The 21348-nt window shown below is 57.1% G+C and overlaps 1 protein-coding gene across 3 annotated transcripts in view; it reads left to right on the top strand.

Moving 5' to 3' along the window:
* LOC122385143 (zinc finger homeobox protein 3-like) overlaps positions 1-21348 on the top strand; it is an 88767-nt gene that overhangs the window by 11604 nt on the left and 55815 nt on the right. For 2 of the 3 annotated variants that reach the window (XM_043373192.1, XM_043373194.1), the window contains exon 2: positions 18629-21245. In XM_043373192.1, the coding sequence (XP_043229127.1) occupies positions 18683-21245 (2563 nt within the window). In that variant the 5' untranslated portion in view covers positions 18629-18682. Of the gene's footprint in view, positions 1-14802; positions 15083-18628; positions 21246-21348 lie in introns of those variants that run through there. The other variant, XM_043373193.1, reaches the window with a different exon arrangement.

Genomic DNA, 21348 nt, shown 5'->3' with positions numbered 1-21348 from the left:
CCTGGGAAGGTGGTCGGTCGGGCCGGCAGCGCGCGGGTGTGTGAGTGCGCGCGGTACCCTCCCCCCTCCCAAGCGTACCGAGTGACCTTGTGTGTGACGGACTGAGAACGGCTGACAGTGGTCGGTCACGGGGTCTGCTGGGGACTCACCGAGCTGCCCCGGCTCAGTATCGAGCTTCCCTAGCTCACCGCGCGGAGCTTAGCTCACCATGGAACTGTTTGAGCTGGGTGAGCTGTGAGATAGCGAGGCAAGCACTGATCTAGTTAGAGATATTGGCATCCCCCGCACTTAGAGACTGATATGGGTCACCTGGCGAGAGGGTGTTTGCGTCTGTGGGTGCTTCCTCGCAGCAACCTCTTGGGAGTTTCCGAGGAGTCCACGTCGTCTTGCGTGACCAGGTGACCTATGATGACATGTTCAGAGCGGTCCCCTCAGCGACTTTCGATAGAGCTGCAACTCTGTCGCACCGGGGGACCTTGTCACTCGTGTCAAATTGTCAAAAGTGACACGGGTGTCAACAAACGTGACATTATCCGTACCTGGTCAACGGTTCACAGCTGGGGTATTCCAAAGTTCAAACCAAGGCTCGCAGCTCTTCGGCCCATCGATGACGTAACATTCAGAGTGACGTCACCGTATGTAGTAGCGGCGATATGACGTCACTCGTGTTCGCCGGTGGCGCGGTGGGCCTGTCTGGAGCGGCGCCAGGCGCGGCGTGATGATTCCAAGCCGTGGCCAGACCGCGATGATTCCTGCTGTCTTGCATGGTTAATGTGATGCCGGCCGGCGCGGCGATTGGTGGGAACGCACGGCGTAATTAGGGTGTTTCAGACGCCGCGCCGGCCGACCGTCGCCCGTGTGAACGAGTCAGAGTCGCGCCGTGAGTCCGAGTCAGTAGTCATGCTCGCCGCTGCTGCCGGTAAGCGGCGGACGTGCCTGAAATTCGGTGGCGGCGAGGCCTGTTCGATGTTCGTTCAGGCGACCCAGTGGGTTCAGGCTCGGAGATGTAAAGCTGATTGTCTCGCGCGCGTTGAACGGGCGCCGACCAAAGGCGCATGGTGTTCCCAGACTCTGTGTGTTCTGCTGACGGAGTTAGCGGACACCGAACCACCTGATTGGCGGAGGAGCTGCGGACTCGGTTCACGGTTCGGTATGCAGTCAGTGGGAGCCTTTGGTATGGGGTTGGGGCGAAACGCCAGTTTTAATTACCAGCTGACATCAGGTTTTCCTGTGCGATAAGGGACTTAGCCGCTCAGTTTTAAATCGATAATGACGTGAATTTGATTTCTGCGGAATTGACCAAATGAGCTGGGATTAGCAGCTTTTCTGGATCGAGGACAGAAGTCAGACAAAAAATGTGGCGTGGCTGCCAAAGCCGACAAGGAACACGTCGCGATTAATTCACGACATTTGGACTAGAGCGAACATTTTTCGCCAACCACCGTATTCGGTCTTTTAAACGGGTTATCTAGATTTGTTCGACACACTGAGAGCATTAATTTCACCGAACAGCTAAACATAATAAATATGTCTTGTCCTGGGGAGGCTCACCAAAACAGGCAAAACATGCCACTCTGTCGTTTGCGCTAACGTATGATGTGAAATGACACAATTTGTACCGTTCGAGTCATTAGCCCACATTCCTTTTGAACTGGTCATTGACATGCCGATGTATCACGTGAGTTTGCCGTGAGGCACCCTTGATCCGCAACCGTCTGTACCTCGGCGCCGAACAATGCCAACTTTTGCCACCACCCACCTAATGAGGGCAGGCATGCCACACAGAGACGCGGCTAATACATTTTTATCCATCGGCAGCGATTTTCCTCTGCATGGTCGGATTGGCAGCACAGATGGTATGATAACTGAGTTCGTTAGTTCCGATAAAACTGCAACGTTCTACCGTGCTGAGGGAACGGTCCAGACACGGGAAACCGCGACTATTTCTTGGCTTTGCCCTGTCATGCTTCACTGTCCCACCCAATGTCATACCTGTTTCTAGCCCACACCTCTCCCATCCAACCAACTGCCCATTTCTACATTTAATTGAACGTTTATCCCTATTAGCCATCGTGGGATGAGCCTTTCGCACATTCCGTTAAGCCCTTCACAGCTGGACGTAATCTTCCCCGGATCCCTCGCGTCTCTACGAGCCCACCTTAAAGATAGGTTAGGTTAGGTTCCACCCAGGGCCCCACCGCGCCCGTTTTGTCCCCTGTGACAGTCCTGTCACGTGACAGTACACCGCCGTCACTATCACCGTGACACCAGTAACGAACTACCTCCGCGGCGGTGACAGCCGACACACACATACGCACGTGTCCCCTTTCGGTGACAGTCTGACGGCCGTTTTTCCCGTCACGGCCGGGCGGGCTATTTGCGTTGGAATTGTCCCAGCCGCGCCAGCCTGCACACCCAGTCCGCTATCGAGAGGTCAGGTACGAGTCGGCGGCGCTGCGGAGGCGTCCACAGCGTTATCAGGGTCGTATTAACACCCCTGTATCAGACAGAGCCGCGTATCAGCCCGCTTCAACACTTTATAACACACTAATGCTCGTGTCAACGCGATTTTTAATTTATCTCGCCTTAATTAATCAATGGCGCCAGTCGTAAAGATAGAGGCGCGGTAATGCTTTAATTACGGCGCGGCGGCGATAGCGGCGCGCGGCGCCGTGTGCGTCGCGCCGGATAAAGACGCCGCCGCCGTGACTGCGCCATAAATGACGACAACGTGTCGCCGGCCGTCGGTGGTCAAAATCGTGTCGTAAATGCGCGCCGCCGCGGCCGATCAGCGCGGCGCGAACGGCAGCGGTGGCCGGTGCGCGGTTATCGGTCCGACGGTGAGCCGGCCGGCGCGTGGAGCCGCCGCTCGTGGAGCCGCCGCTCGTGGAGCCGCCGCGGCCCCACCTGTTGGCGCTAAGGGCCATTGTCTTGGGCGCGGCACCGGTCACAGGTGGCGGTTCGACACACTCGTGATCATGTATCAATCAGCGCTGTCTGTCAAACGGCCGGCGGTTTCCCGTACTCCGGCGAGGTCACTGCTGCAAGTGTTTCACGTGCTGGCGATAACCGTTGAACAGCGACATTCGGATTTCGAACGTTGAATTCGACACCTCGGCCTAATACCCAGTCGGGTATGTATGGAAAACATGTCAGTTCAGCCACTGACAATGTAATTTTTGAACCAATGTAACAGAAACTGAGGCATGTTAACATGGTGTCCAACGAACCGATGCGTTCCCAGGCGCCAGCTGAACACCCACCCCAATTCTAGAGCCTAATTCACAGGTAAACAGTGATCATACATAGCTCATTTTCTTATCGATCAAAAACTGTCGCCGCCTGACGAGGCGTCACCGGTCGACTGGGTATAGTTAGCATAATTAGGTTAGCACTGTTAGACACTAGCATTGAGTCTAAATTCACCATGTAACATATCTCTGAATGCCCTTGATAAGAAACTGAAGCAGCGAGTGTGAATGACTTCCCAAGCATAAGTACGGCCAAACAGGTGGAGCGTCTCTCTCTCTCTCCTCTCTCTCTCTCTCTCTCTCTCTCTCTCTCTCTCTCTCTCTCTCTCTCTCTCTCTCTCTCTCTCACACACACTCCCTCTCTCCCTCCTCCAACCCCTTTCCCACTCCTCTCAGCAGTAGCTGGAACTCTGGAACTTCTCACGGAGCTACCCAGACTGATTGGGAGGTCTGCAGACGCACACAGCGGCACGGTATCTGTGCATCGCGCACGGTATCTCAACATCTCGCACGGTATCTGTGCATCTGGACACAGTATCTAGCCATCTCCTCTCCGGCCGGCACGGGCACCTGAGGACTGTCTGTGCTTGGCTGGCATTTGTAAATCGGTTTATCAGAGGGGCATTCCATGTCAACCGGGACAGCCAAAATCGGCCACCTCTGCGATTTTGTTCAAACTTGGTATACGTATTGGCTATTGGGTGAAACCTCTGAGAGTGAAAGGATTTTGTCATATGCCCTCGGGCTACAGAGATACAAGTCGCTAAACTTCTGCTTTATGAGCAGAATTGGACGTGTATTGCAATCTTGAAAGTTCTATAGCTTCAACATTTTTGAAGTTATTAATTTCAAATAAACTGAAACGTGTACATAAGGAGTTATGCTAGTAAAATTTGACAATTTTTACATTTTTCGGTGATTTTGAATTTATTTTATTTTGAATTTATTTCTGAAAATGTAATTTGTGAAAAATGGGTACCCTTCGATTTTGCTCAAATTTAGATATTGTCTTCCACTACACGTAAGGCACAGGTGCTGAGAAAATTAGAGTGGGCCAACGATAACTTTGGATGATACAGCAACAAGTAGTGCAACGTAGCACGGGCGGTGGAAGGGGCCGATTTCGCTAACCCCACCAGTTTATCGCCAATAACTCACGACATAATTATTACATTAACGTTAAACTTTCAGTATCTGTCCAGAATCGAATTGCAAATCCTCCCGCGCAAGAAATAGGTAAATCGGTCCACAACTTTTCTAGTAATAGCGGTGTAAAGTCAAACATTCCTGTCGGAGCGGCTCGGCGGCCGGCGCCGGCCGTTGCCGCCTGAATGGTAGACTGTGCCGGCGCGGGACGGTTCCATCTTTGCACCGCGCTTCTTACCGCTGATTATGATCGATTCGTGTCAAATTTTGTGTGAAGGCTTAAAAATGTACAGGCAATCTAATGTTCAAATAAATACGAAAATCAACTGGTAAAAATGAATTATTAGGGTGCAAACACAATATGTGACTATGACGTTTCCCGCGTCGGCCGATCCCCGCCTCTGCCGGCGACATCTTACTCTTAGCAAGCCACTAACTGCCAAATTTATGGTAAGATTAACTAGAGATTCTCATAACACTACAAATGTCGTATAAAGGAAGAAATAGGAAAATCGGCCAGTATCTCTTAGAGCTATGGGCGTATAAACGCAAAATAGTCACTATAGCAAATTTGATCACGTTTAACCTCATTTGATCTTGAATATATTGATCTAGGACCATGAAATTGTCACACGATAAAGTTCCCCGCCTACAATTCAAATTCCGTTTTTTTTAAATACCTTTTTTGGCTAAACCGGGCTTTTCTCCCCTAGCGCTGGGAGAGTCAGGCGTATTTTCTTTTTGCAACCAAAGAGAGGCGCTGCCCGGAGAATGCCCAATTTCATCATTAAAAACTGGCTTACGATGACCAGCTATCTTCGTGGCTTAGTAGTAAATGTGCCGAGTGTACCCACCTCGAAATCTAAAGGTCGCTGGCTCGCAGCGGGTCAGCCTGAAGTGCTAAACACGCATTTGTTTTTTAAGTAGCATCTGGCCAGCCGGCAACTGTCGTGAGGGCTAATGTTCGTATCTAGGTAGCATTTGGCCAGTGGGCAACTGCCGTGAGGGCTGTACATATTTACGCGTGTTAGATTAGGTCAGGTCACGTCAGGTCAGGTTGGGTTTGCTTTGGTTTGGTTGGGGTAGAAAGAAGCATCTCCGGGTAGCGCCTCTTCTTGGTTGCTAAAACAAAACACGCGAGTGCCAGACATTCCGAAGTCCAAAAGAGAGTTACGTAGACGTCGGCCCATTCTGGATTTTTTATATGATGTAGCTTATTTATAGGAGAATAAAATATGTAAAAATCAGCAAAATCGAAGGGTACCCATTTTTCAGAAAATCAAAATTTATTTTTTGAATTTTAATTAAGTTCACTAATTAGTTAATTACGTCAATATTGTTACCCTAAAATTAAAGCCTGACCTATTCCCTCCATTTCACACTTTGTCTCGTGGTGATATGTCTAAAACTTCAATGGTTATGACGCTCTAAAGATGATAATGTGCCTTGCCTAAGTCAATGTTTGATGACGTGTATCTCGGAAACGTGACGTCATATCTTGACAAAAATATGTCTCCATTCTTTTCACATATAGATGAGTAGTTTCACAAAGTTTCGCAAAAATCGGAGGAGGTGAGGTTCAAAATGATCATTTTTTGTCCCACTTGACGTGGAATGCCCCCAGAATGGGTCGTGAACTGTGTTTTAGGACACAACACCCCTCTATGCTTCCTGCAAACCTTTTTAGTTTCTTCATGTCAATACCCATGCGGGGGACGTTTGCACCTATTTTTTGTATGCAGTGTAGCTCACGGAACAATTAAAATAACTTCATTCAGGCTTTCCGTGCAAAACGTATATTTAGTTTACCTTTAAATAATTGATTATTTTCTAATGTGAACCGGCGAATTCCTGCCCCGGTCGCCAAACTGAGGAACCACTGGCATCCACCCGCAGCCGACCACAGCTACCTCAAACCCATTCATTCCGCGGGCTCTCTGGGAGCCGCCGCTGCCGCCGGACCGCCGCCGGCTACGAGCTGCTGGTGCACTGCCCGAGGGCGACGAGCTGCTTGTGCACCAACGCGATCGTCTGCGGGCGACGAGCGAGTTGGTGCACCGTCCGATATGAGTCGCTGGTGAAGCGTTCGGTACTGACTCCAGGCGTTAAGCTGCTGGTGAAACGCTCAGCTCGTCCGCAGGCTCTGAGCTGCTTATGAACAGTCTACGGAGTCGGACTCTGAGCCTGAGCCGATGGTGAACCTGGTGAACCGTCCGCTGAGCCGCTGGTGCCCCGTCCCGCTCGTCCGCGCCGGTTGCCGGGGACGGGGACGGGGTGGCGGCGTCACGTGCGGCGCGCTGTTTTGCGCGCGCGGAGCGGCGCGAACGGCCGTGTCCGGCGAAACCCGGCGATTATAACAGTCACAGGCGGCCGGCCGGGCGAGCTGCACTCTTTGTGCCGGCACCAATCACCTAGTACGTGCGCGCCGGCGACGCTTTCAGTGAAACCGTGTGTTTTGTCGACGCGTGGTGCCATGACGTTCACCGATTTGGGCTCGTTCTGAGCTGCACGGCGGTTGGTGCAGTTCACCGAGTACAGATCGGTTCACAGTCGGCTCAAAACACCCAGTGCTTGCTGAGCGCACACAGCTCTAGATCAGGAAGTTGTATAAATATCAGGGATATTCGGTTCGAGTTGACCACTGGCCGCCTCTGACCGGAGCGTTGCGCTCGGGACCGAGTTTGTCACCAGTCCCAGCAGTGCCGCCTCCCGTTCCGCTCTCGGAGGGCGTCGAGTCGACCGCCGTCGAGTCAGACGATCGAGCCGCTCGTCCGTCGTCGACCAGAGACGAGTTCTCGCACTTGAAACAACACTTAACGGTCGCCGAACTTTCGCAGCGCCTCGGGCTGCCGCTGCCGATGCCACCGCGTTGTTTATTGGACGAGTCGCCCGCCCGGACAAGAACTACTCTCCAGCGCCGGCTGTCCGGCCTAGTATCTTGGTTGCAGCTTTGGTAGAAGCGGGGAAGTTCCCACTTGCCTTTCGACGGGGAGAAGTTACTTGGTTTGATTAACTCAACGACTTGCTCATATAGGGCTCTTTCTACCACATCTGGGCACTGCGCAGCCCATGGGTCCGTATTGACTATTGTACCAGTTCATTCAAAACGAATCTCCTTAATTGTGCTTTAGTTTTAATCACATCAAATTCTATCAAATAGTTAAACCGGGAACAGGACAGGTCCTCCTAGCATGGCTGTCCTTGGACCGCGCACCTCGCCCCCAGCGGACCCCGGCCGAGTACCGTGTTTGCCAGCCGTCGTGCCCCGCGCCCCCTCCTATCGGCGCCACACAAAAGCGGCACGTGCACGTGCACACCTGTGACGTCACACGGCACGTGTCGGCGGACCATGCACGGCGCTGTGCATGGCTGTAATTACCGCGAACGGCGGCGGCCGCGGCAGGTGCCGTGCTTACTGACCAGCTGTCAGCGGTGACCGGTCAGGTGACATAGGTGACACATAGGGCTGTCTCACCATGTTCAGAGGGGAGACCAGAGGTGACGTCAGGGACACCAGCGACCTGACCTCTGAGATGTGATCAAGCTCCGCTGACGTCATCCTCAGCCGTGGCGATGTGACAGTACAGAGTGTGACGGTCGGTGTGACGTGATGGCACACGTTGTGTCGCTGCAACAGACCAGTCTAACGATAAGGGGCGGGTCTAAGTGACGCTCAGACGCGTAGGTGTAGCTCCACCTCTGTGAGCGGCCACAGGGGAGCGACAGGACGGGCCGCTGCTGCCGCCGCTCCGCTCCGCGAACCGGGGTCATTTCGCAGCCAGTCGTGCCATAAGACGACTGCTAATGTGGTCTCCCACAATTGGCCTTTGTTAGGGCGGCGCGGCCGGCGGCCGGCGAGCGGGGGCAAATTGGCTGCAGAGGCCAACTGCTTACGAAACGAGCGCCGCCGGCCGGTCTTATCACACCCGGAGACGGTTATATTTGTATTATCAGCGCCGGCGAAATTCACACCGGACCCAGACGGCAGGGAGGGAGCCGGTGCAGTGGTGACTGTCAGGCCGTGGCCATTCCGAATGACTAACCACTCACCCTGCAACATCTCTGTTGCTCTGAGAGCGGCCAGCTAGCCGATCTGATCCACCTCGCCTCTTATCTGTCTGTCTGTCTGTCTGTCTGTCTGTCTGTCTGTCTGTCTGTCTGTCTGTCTGTCTGTCTGTCTGTCTGCCTGCCTGCCTGCCTGCCTGCCTGCCTGTCTGTCTGTCTGTCTGTCTGTCTCTCTCTCTCTCCCTCTTCCTCTCTCTCTCTCCCTCTTCCTCTCCCTCCTTCCCTCCTCCTCCGAAGGACCGGTTGGCCAGTCTCGCGTCATTAGCTCGTCGGCCCGGTTCCTCTCCCCCGTCCTGCTCATTACCACTCAGCTCTGCACTCGTGTTGCACGCTAACTCGCCGTGAGACAGATAACGCACGAGCCGCGCCGCCGGGGGTGAGAGGGGCGAACAGAGGGGGCAGGAACACCCACACCATACCGCCACCATCTACCTGCTGAGTGAGGTGAATACACGCCGGGTGAACTTGGGCACGGGACGTCAGCCATTCGATGACGGAGACAAAACTTGAAGTGAAGAATGCTCTACAAATCGCCTCAGTTACATCACAGCCATCTCCCCTATTTTCCAACCATCCTCTGCCTTTCATTCTCGGCTCCCTAGTTGGTCCTCGCTCCTCGGGGCACTGCCGACGCCCTTCTCCGAGAAGGTCACTCCGGGCCGGCGTCTCCGCCCTGCAACCAGCGGTGGTGTATGCCGTCTGCCAACCTTCCACTGACCTTCTCACCATGGTGGTGGCAACAATGAGCATGACAGCACCTCGAGCCGTGCAGGCAGCGTCTCTCGGTGAAGTCTGCAGCTGCCGCCCCCGCCCACGGCCGCCCCCGCCTCCGCCCAATGATCCGCCGCCCTCAATGTACCCGATCCGTTTGACCTTACATGCCAATTGCCATCCACTTGGAAGAAGGGATGAAGCAAGGAATGCTTCGTTGGGCTTGTGGGCTCATGGTTGATACGGCGAATCACATCATATCCAGCACGCACCAGCATGTCCATCTACTGATATGCATATGCCACCAATGAACTGTCATAACCCTTCAGCTGATTATCCCACTCCGGCTGATTTGCCGGGCTGACTTTACTCTAATCAGCCTCCTGATTTCTGTTTCCGACCTGACCTGTGTGTCCCGGCGGCTGCCGACCTGCTCGTTACCCGCTGTGACCTGGTCTGACCCCCGACCCGCCCTGCCCCGCAGATCGAGGTCAGGTCACGTCCGCTCCAGCGCCAGGCCGTGCTGCCAGCTCCGTTTAGCTAAACAGACCCGTCAGACGTGCGCCGACCCCTCTGAAATATGGCGAATAACTCACGCTTAATTGCGGCCGTTGGCTAGAGTTTAATTCCATTACACGTTGTTCCTGCCATTGGTGCGGCCCGCCGTCGTTTTGGAGGGGGAGGGGGGCGGATGGGGTGAAGGGGTGCAACTGATCGGCGCAGGTGGGTGCTACCGTGTGCACCCGTTCCCCTCTTGGTGACCTCACCGGATATGTTCTATGCTCGTATTTGGAAGGTATAGCTCTATGAAAGCGACACACAATCGACTGTTGGCATTGCAACCCACTGCGATGCCTGAACAAATGACTTCAACCCATTCCATCGCAACCTTTGGGTCATGGTTCTTCGCAAACACCTCCAATGCAACTTATAATTACATAAATAATCAACGCATACATGCTTCATGCAGCAGAACCTATCGCATTGGTTCACTGATGTTGTCCCTGACATCACATTGATGTCCGCTCTCCCTCCCTCGCCGCTGCCGGTATCTGGTGATCAGAACCGGCCGGGGGCGCCCCCCCCCCCCTACCGCCCCCGATCGGTCGCCGGCGGCGCTCCAGTATGATCTGCCATGATAAATGATGAGCCGATTGGACGGGAGCCGTGCGCCCGGGTGCCTGGCCACGCCCCCTCCCCACACCCCACCCCACCCGCCGCGGCTCGTGCCGCGCCACGGGACTGATCAGGACACTAATCAGCTGGCGAGATGACTGGCACCGACGCACTGTCGGGGTCCTGGGTTCGAATCCGGATAGGGCGCAGTATTTTTAACCAGCAGGTGTTGCGCTTATCATGCATAGATGCATTCATCCAACCCCTTTGCACATGCTTTAGAATCTCAGAGTGAATGCACCCCTCTCTGAAATGAGCTGAATTCAGTACCACCGCGAAACGCCGGCGCCGATGAGCGACACTGGGTGCCGCGATGTTTAAGCGCGCCTGTGTAGGCAGCGTGCGCCGTTAAATGACACCATTGTATGCAGCGCGGCGCTGGTGTCCGGCACTTGTGCGCCACCTAAGTCGGCTGTAAGCTGCAGCTGTCGGCGGTCGCAGCTGCAGCCCGGGACTGACGTGGTGGCCGTCGCCGGGTGCCGCCGGGTACTGACAGCCGGGATGTGCACTCGTCAGTGCACCGTGCACAGGCTGTGATATACCACGAGCTCTGCACCGGCCATGAGCTGAAGACAGTGACAGCGCCCGTCCCGTCCGTCCGTCACTTACTGCCGTGATGTATCGTCTGCGCCGGTCCCGGGGTCATTGTGCGACGCCCAGCGCCTTTACGGGATACATCGGACAACAGGCGGCCGGTCGGTCGAAAGTCAGACCGCCGAGCAGTCAACGGACGCTGACTGAGCATCAGAGACGGGGAGACTGCCTGGCTGTTGCCAGTGTCGGTGATCGGGTCAGGTGGGGCGTGGTGACTAGTGAGTCGTTTTCCGACCCCTCTGCCGCCGCTGGGCCGGACGGCGTCCCAAGCTATGGCGTGCCGACAATGCGGCCGGCACACCTTTTTGTTGGAGCGGCACGGAATGCGACCGTGTTTTCACACGTCCGACTGACAGTAGCTGACCGACTGGGTAAATAGAGACACGCCACCGCGCCGGTACCGTCACCGGACTGTGACGTCATATGCCACCTAACGCTCCTCTGTGGATGACGTCATGGATTGTTCCGAGTCGCAGTCGTTTCTCTCTCCCATTCGAGTCGGTAGTGAGTTGGCAGGTCGCTCGTTATCCCCGAGCGCTCCGAGACTGCCGGGCAGTCGATGTCGTCCATCTCATCTGAGATGCAAACTTTGCCCATACGAGACCGGCCCGAGTTACGTCGGCAGTTGCTCGCTGCAGTACTGAGGTATACCCTTCACCGTGACGTGTTCAGTTAGGACTTGCTCTCAGTCCCACCGGGGTGCGGCGTCCCTCGTCCCCGTCGTCCCTTCGTCACCACCGTGTGCACACCTCCCCAGCACGACCTCCACGGCACCCTCTAAGCACCGGCGCCGTCCCGGTCCGAAAACAATGGCCCAGTCAAGCGGCTGATCACCGCCGGCCCCGCCGAATATCCGGTGATTAATTATGGTGTCTGGGTGGCGGCCTGTCGCGCACCCAACGGAGACCTGCACCCGGCCGGTCGGAGCACCCATTGGAGACCTGCACCCGGCCGGTCGGAGCACCCATTGGAGACCTGCACCCAGCCGGTCGGAGCACCCATTGGAGACCTGCACCCACCGCGCAAGCCCGCTCTATCAAGCTTGCTTGGGTACCCACTAGAGATTTGCACCCAGTCTGCACCCTGTCATAGACAGGCTCCTGCACTCCACGACCTAAACATTCACTAGTGACCTGGCGCCTGCGGCCGGGAGCGGCACTTAGACCTACGACCCTCCATCGCGCACTAATGCACGGACAAAACGGTCGCAACGGACCGTCCGGTGTCCAGGTCTGCAGCTCGAGCCCACCGATCCACCCTGGTCTGCAGACCACCCTACAGGCCACGGTCCACCCTTCAGACCACAGCAGCGGGTGGTGGTCTGTTGACTCAGATGGGAACACGCGGCGTGAATACGATATCTCCCGGCCGCACCCACCCCTGTCGAAGTGACCGCCGCCCGCACGGGTACCCTCTCGCCGCGCGGGGAGTGGCCGGACGATGCCCGTTCAGGCCACATCACCTCACCAATACGACAGAACCATCAGCGCAAAACACAGCTGGTGAGTAAACTCACCGGCCGGTCGACTGTCCGACTCCGTCCATCCGCGGCCAGGACCGGGCGTCACTCGGTACACAACGAGCGCGCGCCATCGGTCGCCCCGGGCACCGTGACAAAGCCGACGCGCCGCCGGCCGACGCTGCAGAATTAATCAATGGCCAAGTAGCCACCGCTTCGTTAGCGGCAATTAGTTGCGCGCGGCGCGCCGCGGCGCCGCTGCTCACGAGACAACGGACGCGGCGGGAGACGGCACGAGACAACGGAGACGCCGGGAGACGTCGGGAGACGCCGGGGGGCGCCGGCGCCGCGCCGAGGTCGGTGCGGTGCTAATTGAGGGCCTCGTTGTGCACTGCAGCGGGTCCTGCCTCTCAGTGACCGGTGGGCTGAGGTAGTCGGACAGACAGCTCCAGACGGGGACAGTGTGCAACGTCGGGCGGGAAAACGCGCTGGGTGATTGTGAAAGTGTGGGGTTGGAGAGTCGAGAGGTGACGTTGGGTGTGTGCAAACGGTGTAGGTGGGTAGGTGGATGAGTGCTCATTGTTCAACTTGGATGGGGTGCATTACTAACTAGAGTCGTGTTGGAGCTTGGTGAGGTCATGACAGGGCATGGTAGCTCGCCGACAAGTGAACGAGGGTTGAGAGGGGATGTGTTTCGGAAGTTCACCATCCAAACATCCAGTTCAACATCGAGGTGAGAATGGCTTAGACCCTGCCAATGACTTCATCCAAAGGTAGACTCTCGATGCTATGACCTCGCGCGTTGCGCCTGGGACCGGACCGAGTCCCCGCGGCGGGTGTCCCTGGCAACACTGGCCCTGCAGGGTCTGCCGCCGCTGACCCGCCGTCTCCGTCTGGGAGACCGCACAACGAGGCTCCCACGCGGTACGGCGCCCCGGGCAGCGCCGCGCCAACCCCGCTCAGCAGGTAGCCGAAGCTCGGACGGCTGGGCTGCCACTGAGGTCGAGCAAGGAGCTTCGAGCAAAGCGTGATTGGGACGTTTGGTGGGTCACAGGCTCATTTTCGTCGCCGGTGGTGTGACGTTCTTTGAGAAACCAAACGAACTGATTGCCACAAAACAGCATGAGAAGACAGACAATATGAGCTTTCCAATCGACTCCAATGTCTGCAAATTGATGGTGGTCGAACGGTCTTAGCAGGGAATGTCCAAACATGTGAATGCGGTTGCACAACTGACACCAGCGAGTTCCATGTCCCAGATTTGCTGTGTCGCTTTTGTCAACACGCCCAACGTCTGCGCCATATTTACCTGACAAAAGCTCTGGCTGGCACCCATCGAACTAAGGCTGCTAAGCAGGCTCGCGCGCGCCGGTGAAGCCCGTTCACAATCGGCCATGTAATTGTCACACTGGAGGGGCTTTGGAAGCCGGGAGCGGCGCTGGGCGACGCCGGCGGCGCAGGGACGTCCCACCAAACAAACCTGCAGCTAATTTGTAACCGCCACCGCCGGTCCCCTTGAACCGGCAACAATGGCCAATTTATTTCCGGCGGCCGCGTCATTAATTCAGCGCGCTGTTTCTATAACGCGCATGAATATAATTGCCGTCGGCGAGCGGTGCGCTCGTGCGCTCGCGCGCGCGCCTTTAAATAAGCCGTCGGGCGTGTGTGACGTCGCCCTGTCGCTCGGACCGGACTCAGACAAAGGTGTCTCCGAGCGGCGAGTCGCGTCCCGCCGGCGGCCAGGTAGGCCATTCAGCCGGGGGGCGCCGCGCCGCGATCGGGCCGCCGGTCGCCGCCGACAGGCCTTTCTTCGGCCTACCCGTTCTTGCCCCCGCTCCCATCAAAGAGGGACATGAAAGTAGTGGTGTCAATCGGAACTTGAATCTTCGGAATTCCGATTTTGTCCAATGTCCGATTCGGAATTCGGTTGGACAATGGCAGCAGGCTTTGGACAACTTTGGACAATCGCTTGCTACACCTCAACATTTTTAAAAAGTAGTCGTGTTTAACATTGATTGGCTATGAGAAAGCTCAGCTTTCGATATGATTACCACTTTTGAGCTTGTAACGGTACATGAAAAGCAAATTAAATAACAGTGTTGAGTGTAAACTATTGCGTAGGTGTCGGACATCGTTGGACAAATGGCTGGCTTGGACATTTTTGGACGGACAATCGACGTAAGCATTGGACATTGGACGGACTTTGGACATACGTTTTCTGAAATTGACACCTCTACATGAAAGGGAGAATATTCGCGTTATAATGGGCGCCGGTTCGGCGCGGGCGCACGCCGTACAATAGCTCGTTTGCATTGATTTGCGTCGCATTTGGGGGATGCTGGCCGCCGGCGGTGTGGCTCGCACCAGTTTGCGGAGAGCGGCGACGCCGAGCGGTGTGCGTGGGGAGCGCCGTCGGCCGCCGCAGCGGACCGAGACCGGGTGTCAGAGAGCGGCTCAGATCGGTCCTCGGACCACCGGACCAACTCACAGACATGTAGCGCCCAGCTACACAGCCTTGTGCAACGCAACGAAAGTTCCTCTTACAAGTTCCTAAGTGTATTTTGTGTGTAGATAGTATATGTGCATTAGCGAATAGTTATATAGTGTTAAGTTCATATAGTGATAAGCTGGTCAACGGGACTGCAGACCTGGATTCATCGATGGTTTGGAGTTATGGAAGGTAAGTTCCACGTAATGTGGTTAAACATCAGATAAAAGCACAATTACTTCGAGGAGCTATGCTCTTCACTTACTAACGGAAATAATTCATTTGGTATTCATTTTTCTGGCATAATGAAACGTCCAATCACTTAGCAACATCCTATCTTTTAACTCTACGTGACCCCGTGTCCTCGATTTGTGTGTTGCGCTCCATGAAATTGCCGTCCAGCTAACAACTGCGACCGGGCAGTGCCGAGATTTGGCTCCCGGTCCAGTCAGTTAAGCACTACCAGCTGATCAATAAGCAATCTAGCCCGGCCTCCGGGGCCTCGTGAATTCGTCTGCTGCTAACGATGTACGGACGGCCGATATTTATTAACTCTTTGTCAAGATGCACTGTTCAGTCATTGGCTACCGTCTCAAAGTGTTTTGACTTTTCGATGGCGAGAAATGGCTCACTGTTTTAGACGGAGCGTAGAGCTCCGTTGCCTGGGAATTTTTCTGCCTATGACGACCGGACTGTTCCTTCATTTGGTAGTGTCTTTGTCCCTATTTCAACTGGGACACACCAAGCACCCATGCTGAAAACAAACGACTGCGACGATAAAAGCTGTCCACAGAATGCCGTCGGCTTTGCAGTTTCTTTCAGTCTTTCTTCCGACGAAGCCAACGAAATGGTGTCCTTTCAGTACAGCTTGTCATTACGGCAACTGTAATTGCCAGGTGTTCAAAAATGCTGCGACAATAATTGGACAAATGTTGGCCATAGTTCACCGTCTGGCTCATTTCGATCACCATTGAGCCACGTGCAGCTGTGGCACGGCCATTTGCTTTGCAGAGGCCGTAACGGGCTTTGTGAGCGGCACATGGATAATGATTAAAAATTCATCATCGGCTCGTCTGCCTTTGCTGAAATATTGGAGCAAATTTGATCGTTAGATCCACAGGCGGAACCCTTCAGACACAACTATAACGCAAAAACGGGTTTGGTCAGGAGCTCCAACATTGTTCTAGATACGCCTAACTTACAACTGTTTAGGCTTCGCACAGTCATGTAACATCATTATAATACATCGGTCGATGAAAAGAGCCGTTCACGTCACGGCGCTCCCCCGACCCTTCCCCCATCACCCGTCGCTCCTTCAGCTCCCGTCTGTCGGGAGAGCGGGCCGTACCCCGCCCACACGTGGTCTGACCGCCTCCCACGCGCTCCCTGCAGACCGTCCGTCCCGTCCCGTCCCGTCTCGGTGGTTGAAGGCGGGGCAGCTGTGCAGCGCGGTGGACCCACCCACTGCCGCCGGCCCCGCCCGCGGCCCCACTCGTGTCCGTCCGGTACACCGCTTCACGCACCATTCCAGTGAAAATAGCTTCGATCCGAGCATCGGAAGTCCGTGATTACGGTGCCTATCGCCGGGATACGGCGACCGCAAACCGCATCGGCGCACGGACCATCCGGCCGGGGCGGCGGCGCCGGTAACGGTGGCAGCGGTGTGCGCTCAGTGCAGGCCGGCCGGCGGGTAGCAGCGCCCGCCGCCGCCTCACCGGGTCATCATCTGACCTCGGCGCGACACGGCGGCCAGGGCCGGCCGGGTTAATAAAAGGTGTGAGAGCTGCGCGGCTGAGGCGAGCGCGGCGCCCCGGCGGCGGACACAGCGCGGCGCCGTCGTGCAGGGGACGTTAGCGCGCCGCCACTGGGCCGGAAGTGACTGGTGGTCGGCCGGAGACGGTGCGTCGGCCCGGGTGAGAACGGCGGCACCGGCGCGAGCGGAGCGCTGCAGTGGGGCCAACCAGCGTGAGCGGAGCGCTGCAGTGGGGTGCACTGGACCGCCCACATGGGCAGAGTTGAGAACCCGACGGAGGTTGGCAAAAAAAAAAAGATCACGCTGATGTTTCTAACATGTTCCGTGCATCCATAAATGTTAATGCGTACATGTTCCATCTTGTCATGATATGATGAAGTCGTATAAATTTCCAATCATAGCGACGACTTCTATGATAACAACTTTCGAAAGCACTTCATTTTGTTCGTTGCATCGATGACAGGCCACACTGCAGTCATAAATCAACATCATTCGTGAAAAACTGTACATCACTCGGCCGCCTAAAATGGGCGCCGGAGAGCTTTAATTGCCGCCGATTTAATTGGTCCCGCGGCGCGGCTGAGACGTCTGCGGCGCGGCGGCGCGGCGTTCCCGGCGCACCGGTTCGTCCTTGGACCCGGGGCGGCGCGGGTTGGCACCTGGGTGCCGGCGGAGCGCGGCTGCAGCCGTGTCGGTGTGCCGCCCTCCGCGCTAACCGAGCGCGCTTTACGGGCGCGCGGCCGGGTGGCGCATGAATGGACGGCGGTCGGCGGCGGCGGCGGCCGGTGTGTTTTATGACTGGCCGCGCCGCCTCCGGCCGAGTTTGCACGTGCTGGCGGCACTCCTCCGGCGCTGCCGGCCGCCAGGTGAACGAGCGAACGAGGAGGGACCGAGGGAGAAGGAGGGAGGGGAGAGGGGACGGCGCACATAGGCGAGGAGTGACCGAGAGCGCTGAGCGGTGACGCGGCTTAAACGTTTACCCTTTAATCCAGAGAAGCCTCGCATCGAACATAGCATTCAAACACATAATCTGTGACCTTTACATAAGTCAATGGTCTTCTTGGCCATTCAAAAGACAACAACACTTCTGACTATCCGAATCCCCACTTCAACAAACGAGCTGGAGACCGTGTTCCCTAATTTCGTGACACTTATTCCGGGCGGTCGGGGCGGCCGGCCGGGGCGCTGTCCCCGGTTGCGTGTCGAGGCAGTCACTGTCAATTTGCTCCTCCTGTATTATGTATGGTCTCGCCATAGTTCGGATTGGTCGTTATTCGTCGGCATTGCTTCGCGTGCTGGCCGTCATGCGAGCGGAGCGGGCGCGCCACGCTCTCTCCGAGGGACGCTTTTTCCAGCCGGCTACCTCGGTCAAATCGAGTTGGCAGCACGGCGAGAAAAGACCAATTAAAGTAATTTTTGGCCGCTAATTAAGCGCACCTTTGTGTTAGATAATGACAGTACCAAGGCCAGCCGAGCCGTGGCTTCTCATATTTATTAGCGCTGGCGGCAGTTATAATGACTTAAATCGACGCGAATTAAGAATTTAGGCATGGTTCAGGCTGGATTTTTTCCCTGAGTCATAACTATGACCAGTCAACGGCGCGGTCGGTCGTTTTTAGCGCGGCAAATGAGTGTGTTTAATGGCTCGGTGCGTGGGCCGGAAAGTGGGAACAGTTACCAGGCCACCGACACACACAGACACACACAAAGAGCGGCGGGTAACATGGGTGGTGGCGGGGAGAACCGCAGTCCCGCCGTTCAAAGTTCAAACTGCCTGTGACCGGTGCCCGTTCAGCGGGCCGAACCTGCTCACTGCGAAGTGAAAAACGCATCGCGCATGTGGGTGTGGGTCTACGGAGTTTTGGAAATGTGACAAACGGAAGTTGCCGTTTCCCCTATGTGCGTGTACTTGAGACGTTTGAAAAGGCCCATTGCTGGCCATATGTCGCAGCGAATCTGACGCCGTCTCTTTGTGTGTCCGGCAGGTGCTGTTAACTACAATGCTGCGCCCCTAGCAGCTCCGCTCTCTGCTTGTCGCAATGAGTACCAGCAACGGCGACAGTAGCGACACCGCCGCCCCCGCCCCCGCCCCCGCCCGCATGTCGCCCCCCGAGGAACCCTCAGCGTCGCCCGGCGCGCCGGAGCCGGGCCACACCGCCAGCGCCGCGCCCCCCGCCGCCTCCGCCGCCGACGTCGAACGATTCGACGGCAAGATCGTGTACAACCCCGACGGCTCGGCTTACATCATCGACACCGGCGCAGACGACGTGCCGGTGACGACGGCGCCGGGAAGTATCGTCGACCGGCGCGGCGGCGACGCCGTGCCGGCCGCCTGCCTGCCGCGCATTGCGTCTGCCTTCTACATCAGTCGCAACCCGGCCCTCTACTCGGCGTTGTACGGCCAGGCGTATGCCAGCCTCCTGCAAGAGAAGAAGGTACCAGAGGTGCCGATCGTACACAGCTACCGGGTGTTTAGCCTGGGCGACGACGCGCCGGCGCCGGCCGATGTGAGCGACAAACTGCGCCCGCCGCTGGTCGACTACTCGACGGTGCCCATCAAGCCCATCCTGATGTGCTTCGTGTGCAAGCTGTCGTTCGGCTCGGTGAAGCCGTTCGCCACTCACGCCGTCTGTGACCACGGCGTGACGCTGAGTGACGAGGAGCGCGGCATCCTGACGCAGCGCAACACCTCGGCCATCCTGTTGACGGGCGGCGCCGAGCGGCGGCCGCGCGTGTCCTTTCTGGAGCCGATGACGCCGCCGCCGGGCAGGCAGGGCGCTGGGGGCGAGCAGTCGGTCGAACGCGCCGGCGGCCAGCGCACCGAGCCGCCGCCGGCCGCGGCCGAATCAAAAGACAATCTGGAAACGAGTGATAATCGTAGAGCTCAAGTTTATCTCCCAAATGTTCCTAGCACCAGTGCCGGAGTAGATTTAAGTATGAAGTTGAGTGTGAAGGCGTCGCCGCCGCCGCCGGTTTCGGAGAGTCCGGCGGCTGGCAGCCCGCCGACGTCTGAGACGTCGTCTCCGTCGTTCCCGACGCCTCCGTCGGCCTCGACGGTCACGGGCACGACGATCGGCGCGTGCCCTCAGCACATGAACGGCCGGCCGGCCGACGAGGAGTGCATCGAGTGCGACCAGATCATGAGCTTCACGCGCTCACTGGGCGGTCAGATGGCCATGATGCACTCGCGAAACTCGTGCAAGACGCTCAAGTGTCCCAAGTGCAACTGGCACTACAAGTACCAGGAGACCCTGGAGATCCACATGAAGGAGAAACACCCCGACAGCGAGACCACGTGCATCTACTGCATCACCAGCCAGCCGCACCCGAGGCTAGCGCGAGGTGAGACCTACACCTGCGGCTACAAACCCTACCGATGCGAGGTCTGCAACTACTCCACCACCACCAAGGGCAACCTCAGCATCCACATGCAGTCGGACAAGCACCTGAACAACATGCAGGAGCTGCAGAACGGCGGCGTGCCGCGCGACCAGCAGCGGCCGCCGTCCAGTCACGGCTCGAACGCCACGCCGCAGAGCCGCTCCCCCATCCAGGTCTCACCGCTGCCGGCAAAACCCAAACAGACGTTCCGCTGTGACGTGTGCAACTACGAGACCAACGTGGCACGCAACCTGCGCATCCATATGACCAGCGAAAAGCACACGCACAACATCATGGTGATGCAGCAGAACGTGAAGCAGATGCACCACCTGTCTAGCTTGCAGGCGCACATGGCCGGCGGGTTCGACCCGGCTCCGATGATGCAGTTTCAGGCAGCGCTGCTGGGCGCCGACAAGATGGCAGGGAGCGGCGGCGGGCCCGAGGCTGCGCTGGCTGACCTCGCCTTCGGCCAGGCCATGATGTTCCAGATGATGGCCAGCGGTCAGGTGGGTCCGCCGCAGCACCGCGAGCCGCACCCGCTGGAGCAGCTGATGCAGGAGCGTCTGGAGCCACCGCAGGACCAGGTCGACCCCAACCCGAGCCACGTGTTCGGCTGCGGCACGTGCGCGCGCTTCTCGGCCGACACGGTGGAGGAGGTGGTGCGTCACCTGAGCCGCGACCGCAGCCAGCCGCGGGACGCCGACGTCACCCTGGTGGCTGGCGGCAGCTCCGTGTGCCGGCTCTGCTCCTACAAGACCAACCTCAAGGCCAACTTCCAACTGCACTGCAAGACAGACAAACATCTGCAGAAGCTGCAGCACCTCAACCACATCTTCGAGGGCGGCGAGGCCAACGAGTGGAAGCTCCGCTACCTGAACGTGACGAACCCGGTGCAACTTCGCTGCAACCTGTGCGACTTCTTCACCAACAGCGTGCACAAGCTGCAGGTGCACGCGTCCCAGCAGCGCCACGAGATCAGCCTGGTGTTGTTCAGCTACCTGCGGCGCGCCGAGGCCGGTCTGGCCGAGTCTCGGCGCGCCTACAGCTGCGCGCTGTGCCGCTTCACCACGCGCCAGAAGCTGCCGCTGCTGCAGCATATCGGCAGCCCGCAGCACCTGCAGATGGAGCAGCTGCGGCAGCTGCAGCGGCAGGCCGAGGGACAGCAGGGCCAGGACGACATCAGCGTCATATTCCCCGTCAGGGAGCTGGAGGACGAGTCAGGTGAGTCGGCCGCGCTGGTCGGTCAGCCCCGGCGGATTCGCTCACCCTGCTAGCCAGACGATCAGCCTCGCTGGTTGGTCAGTCAGTCATACTGACGTGACGC

This window comes from Amphibalanus amphitrite, unplaced genomic scaffold, assembly GCF_019059575.1.
Source record: "Amphibalanus amphitrite isolate SeventyFive unplaced genomic scaffold, NRLGWU_Aamphi_draft 000210F_arrow, whole genome shotgun sequence".
Lineage (NCBI taxonomy): Eukaryota > Metazoa > Arthropoda > Thecostraca > Balanomorpha > Balanidae > Amphibalanus > Amphibalanus amphitrite.
The sequence above is the reverse complement of the archived record's forward strand: the minus strand, read 5'-3'. Positions and strand labels throughout refer to the sequence as shown.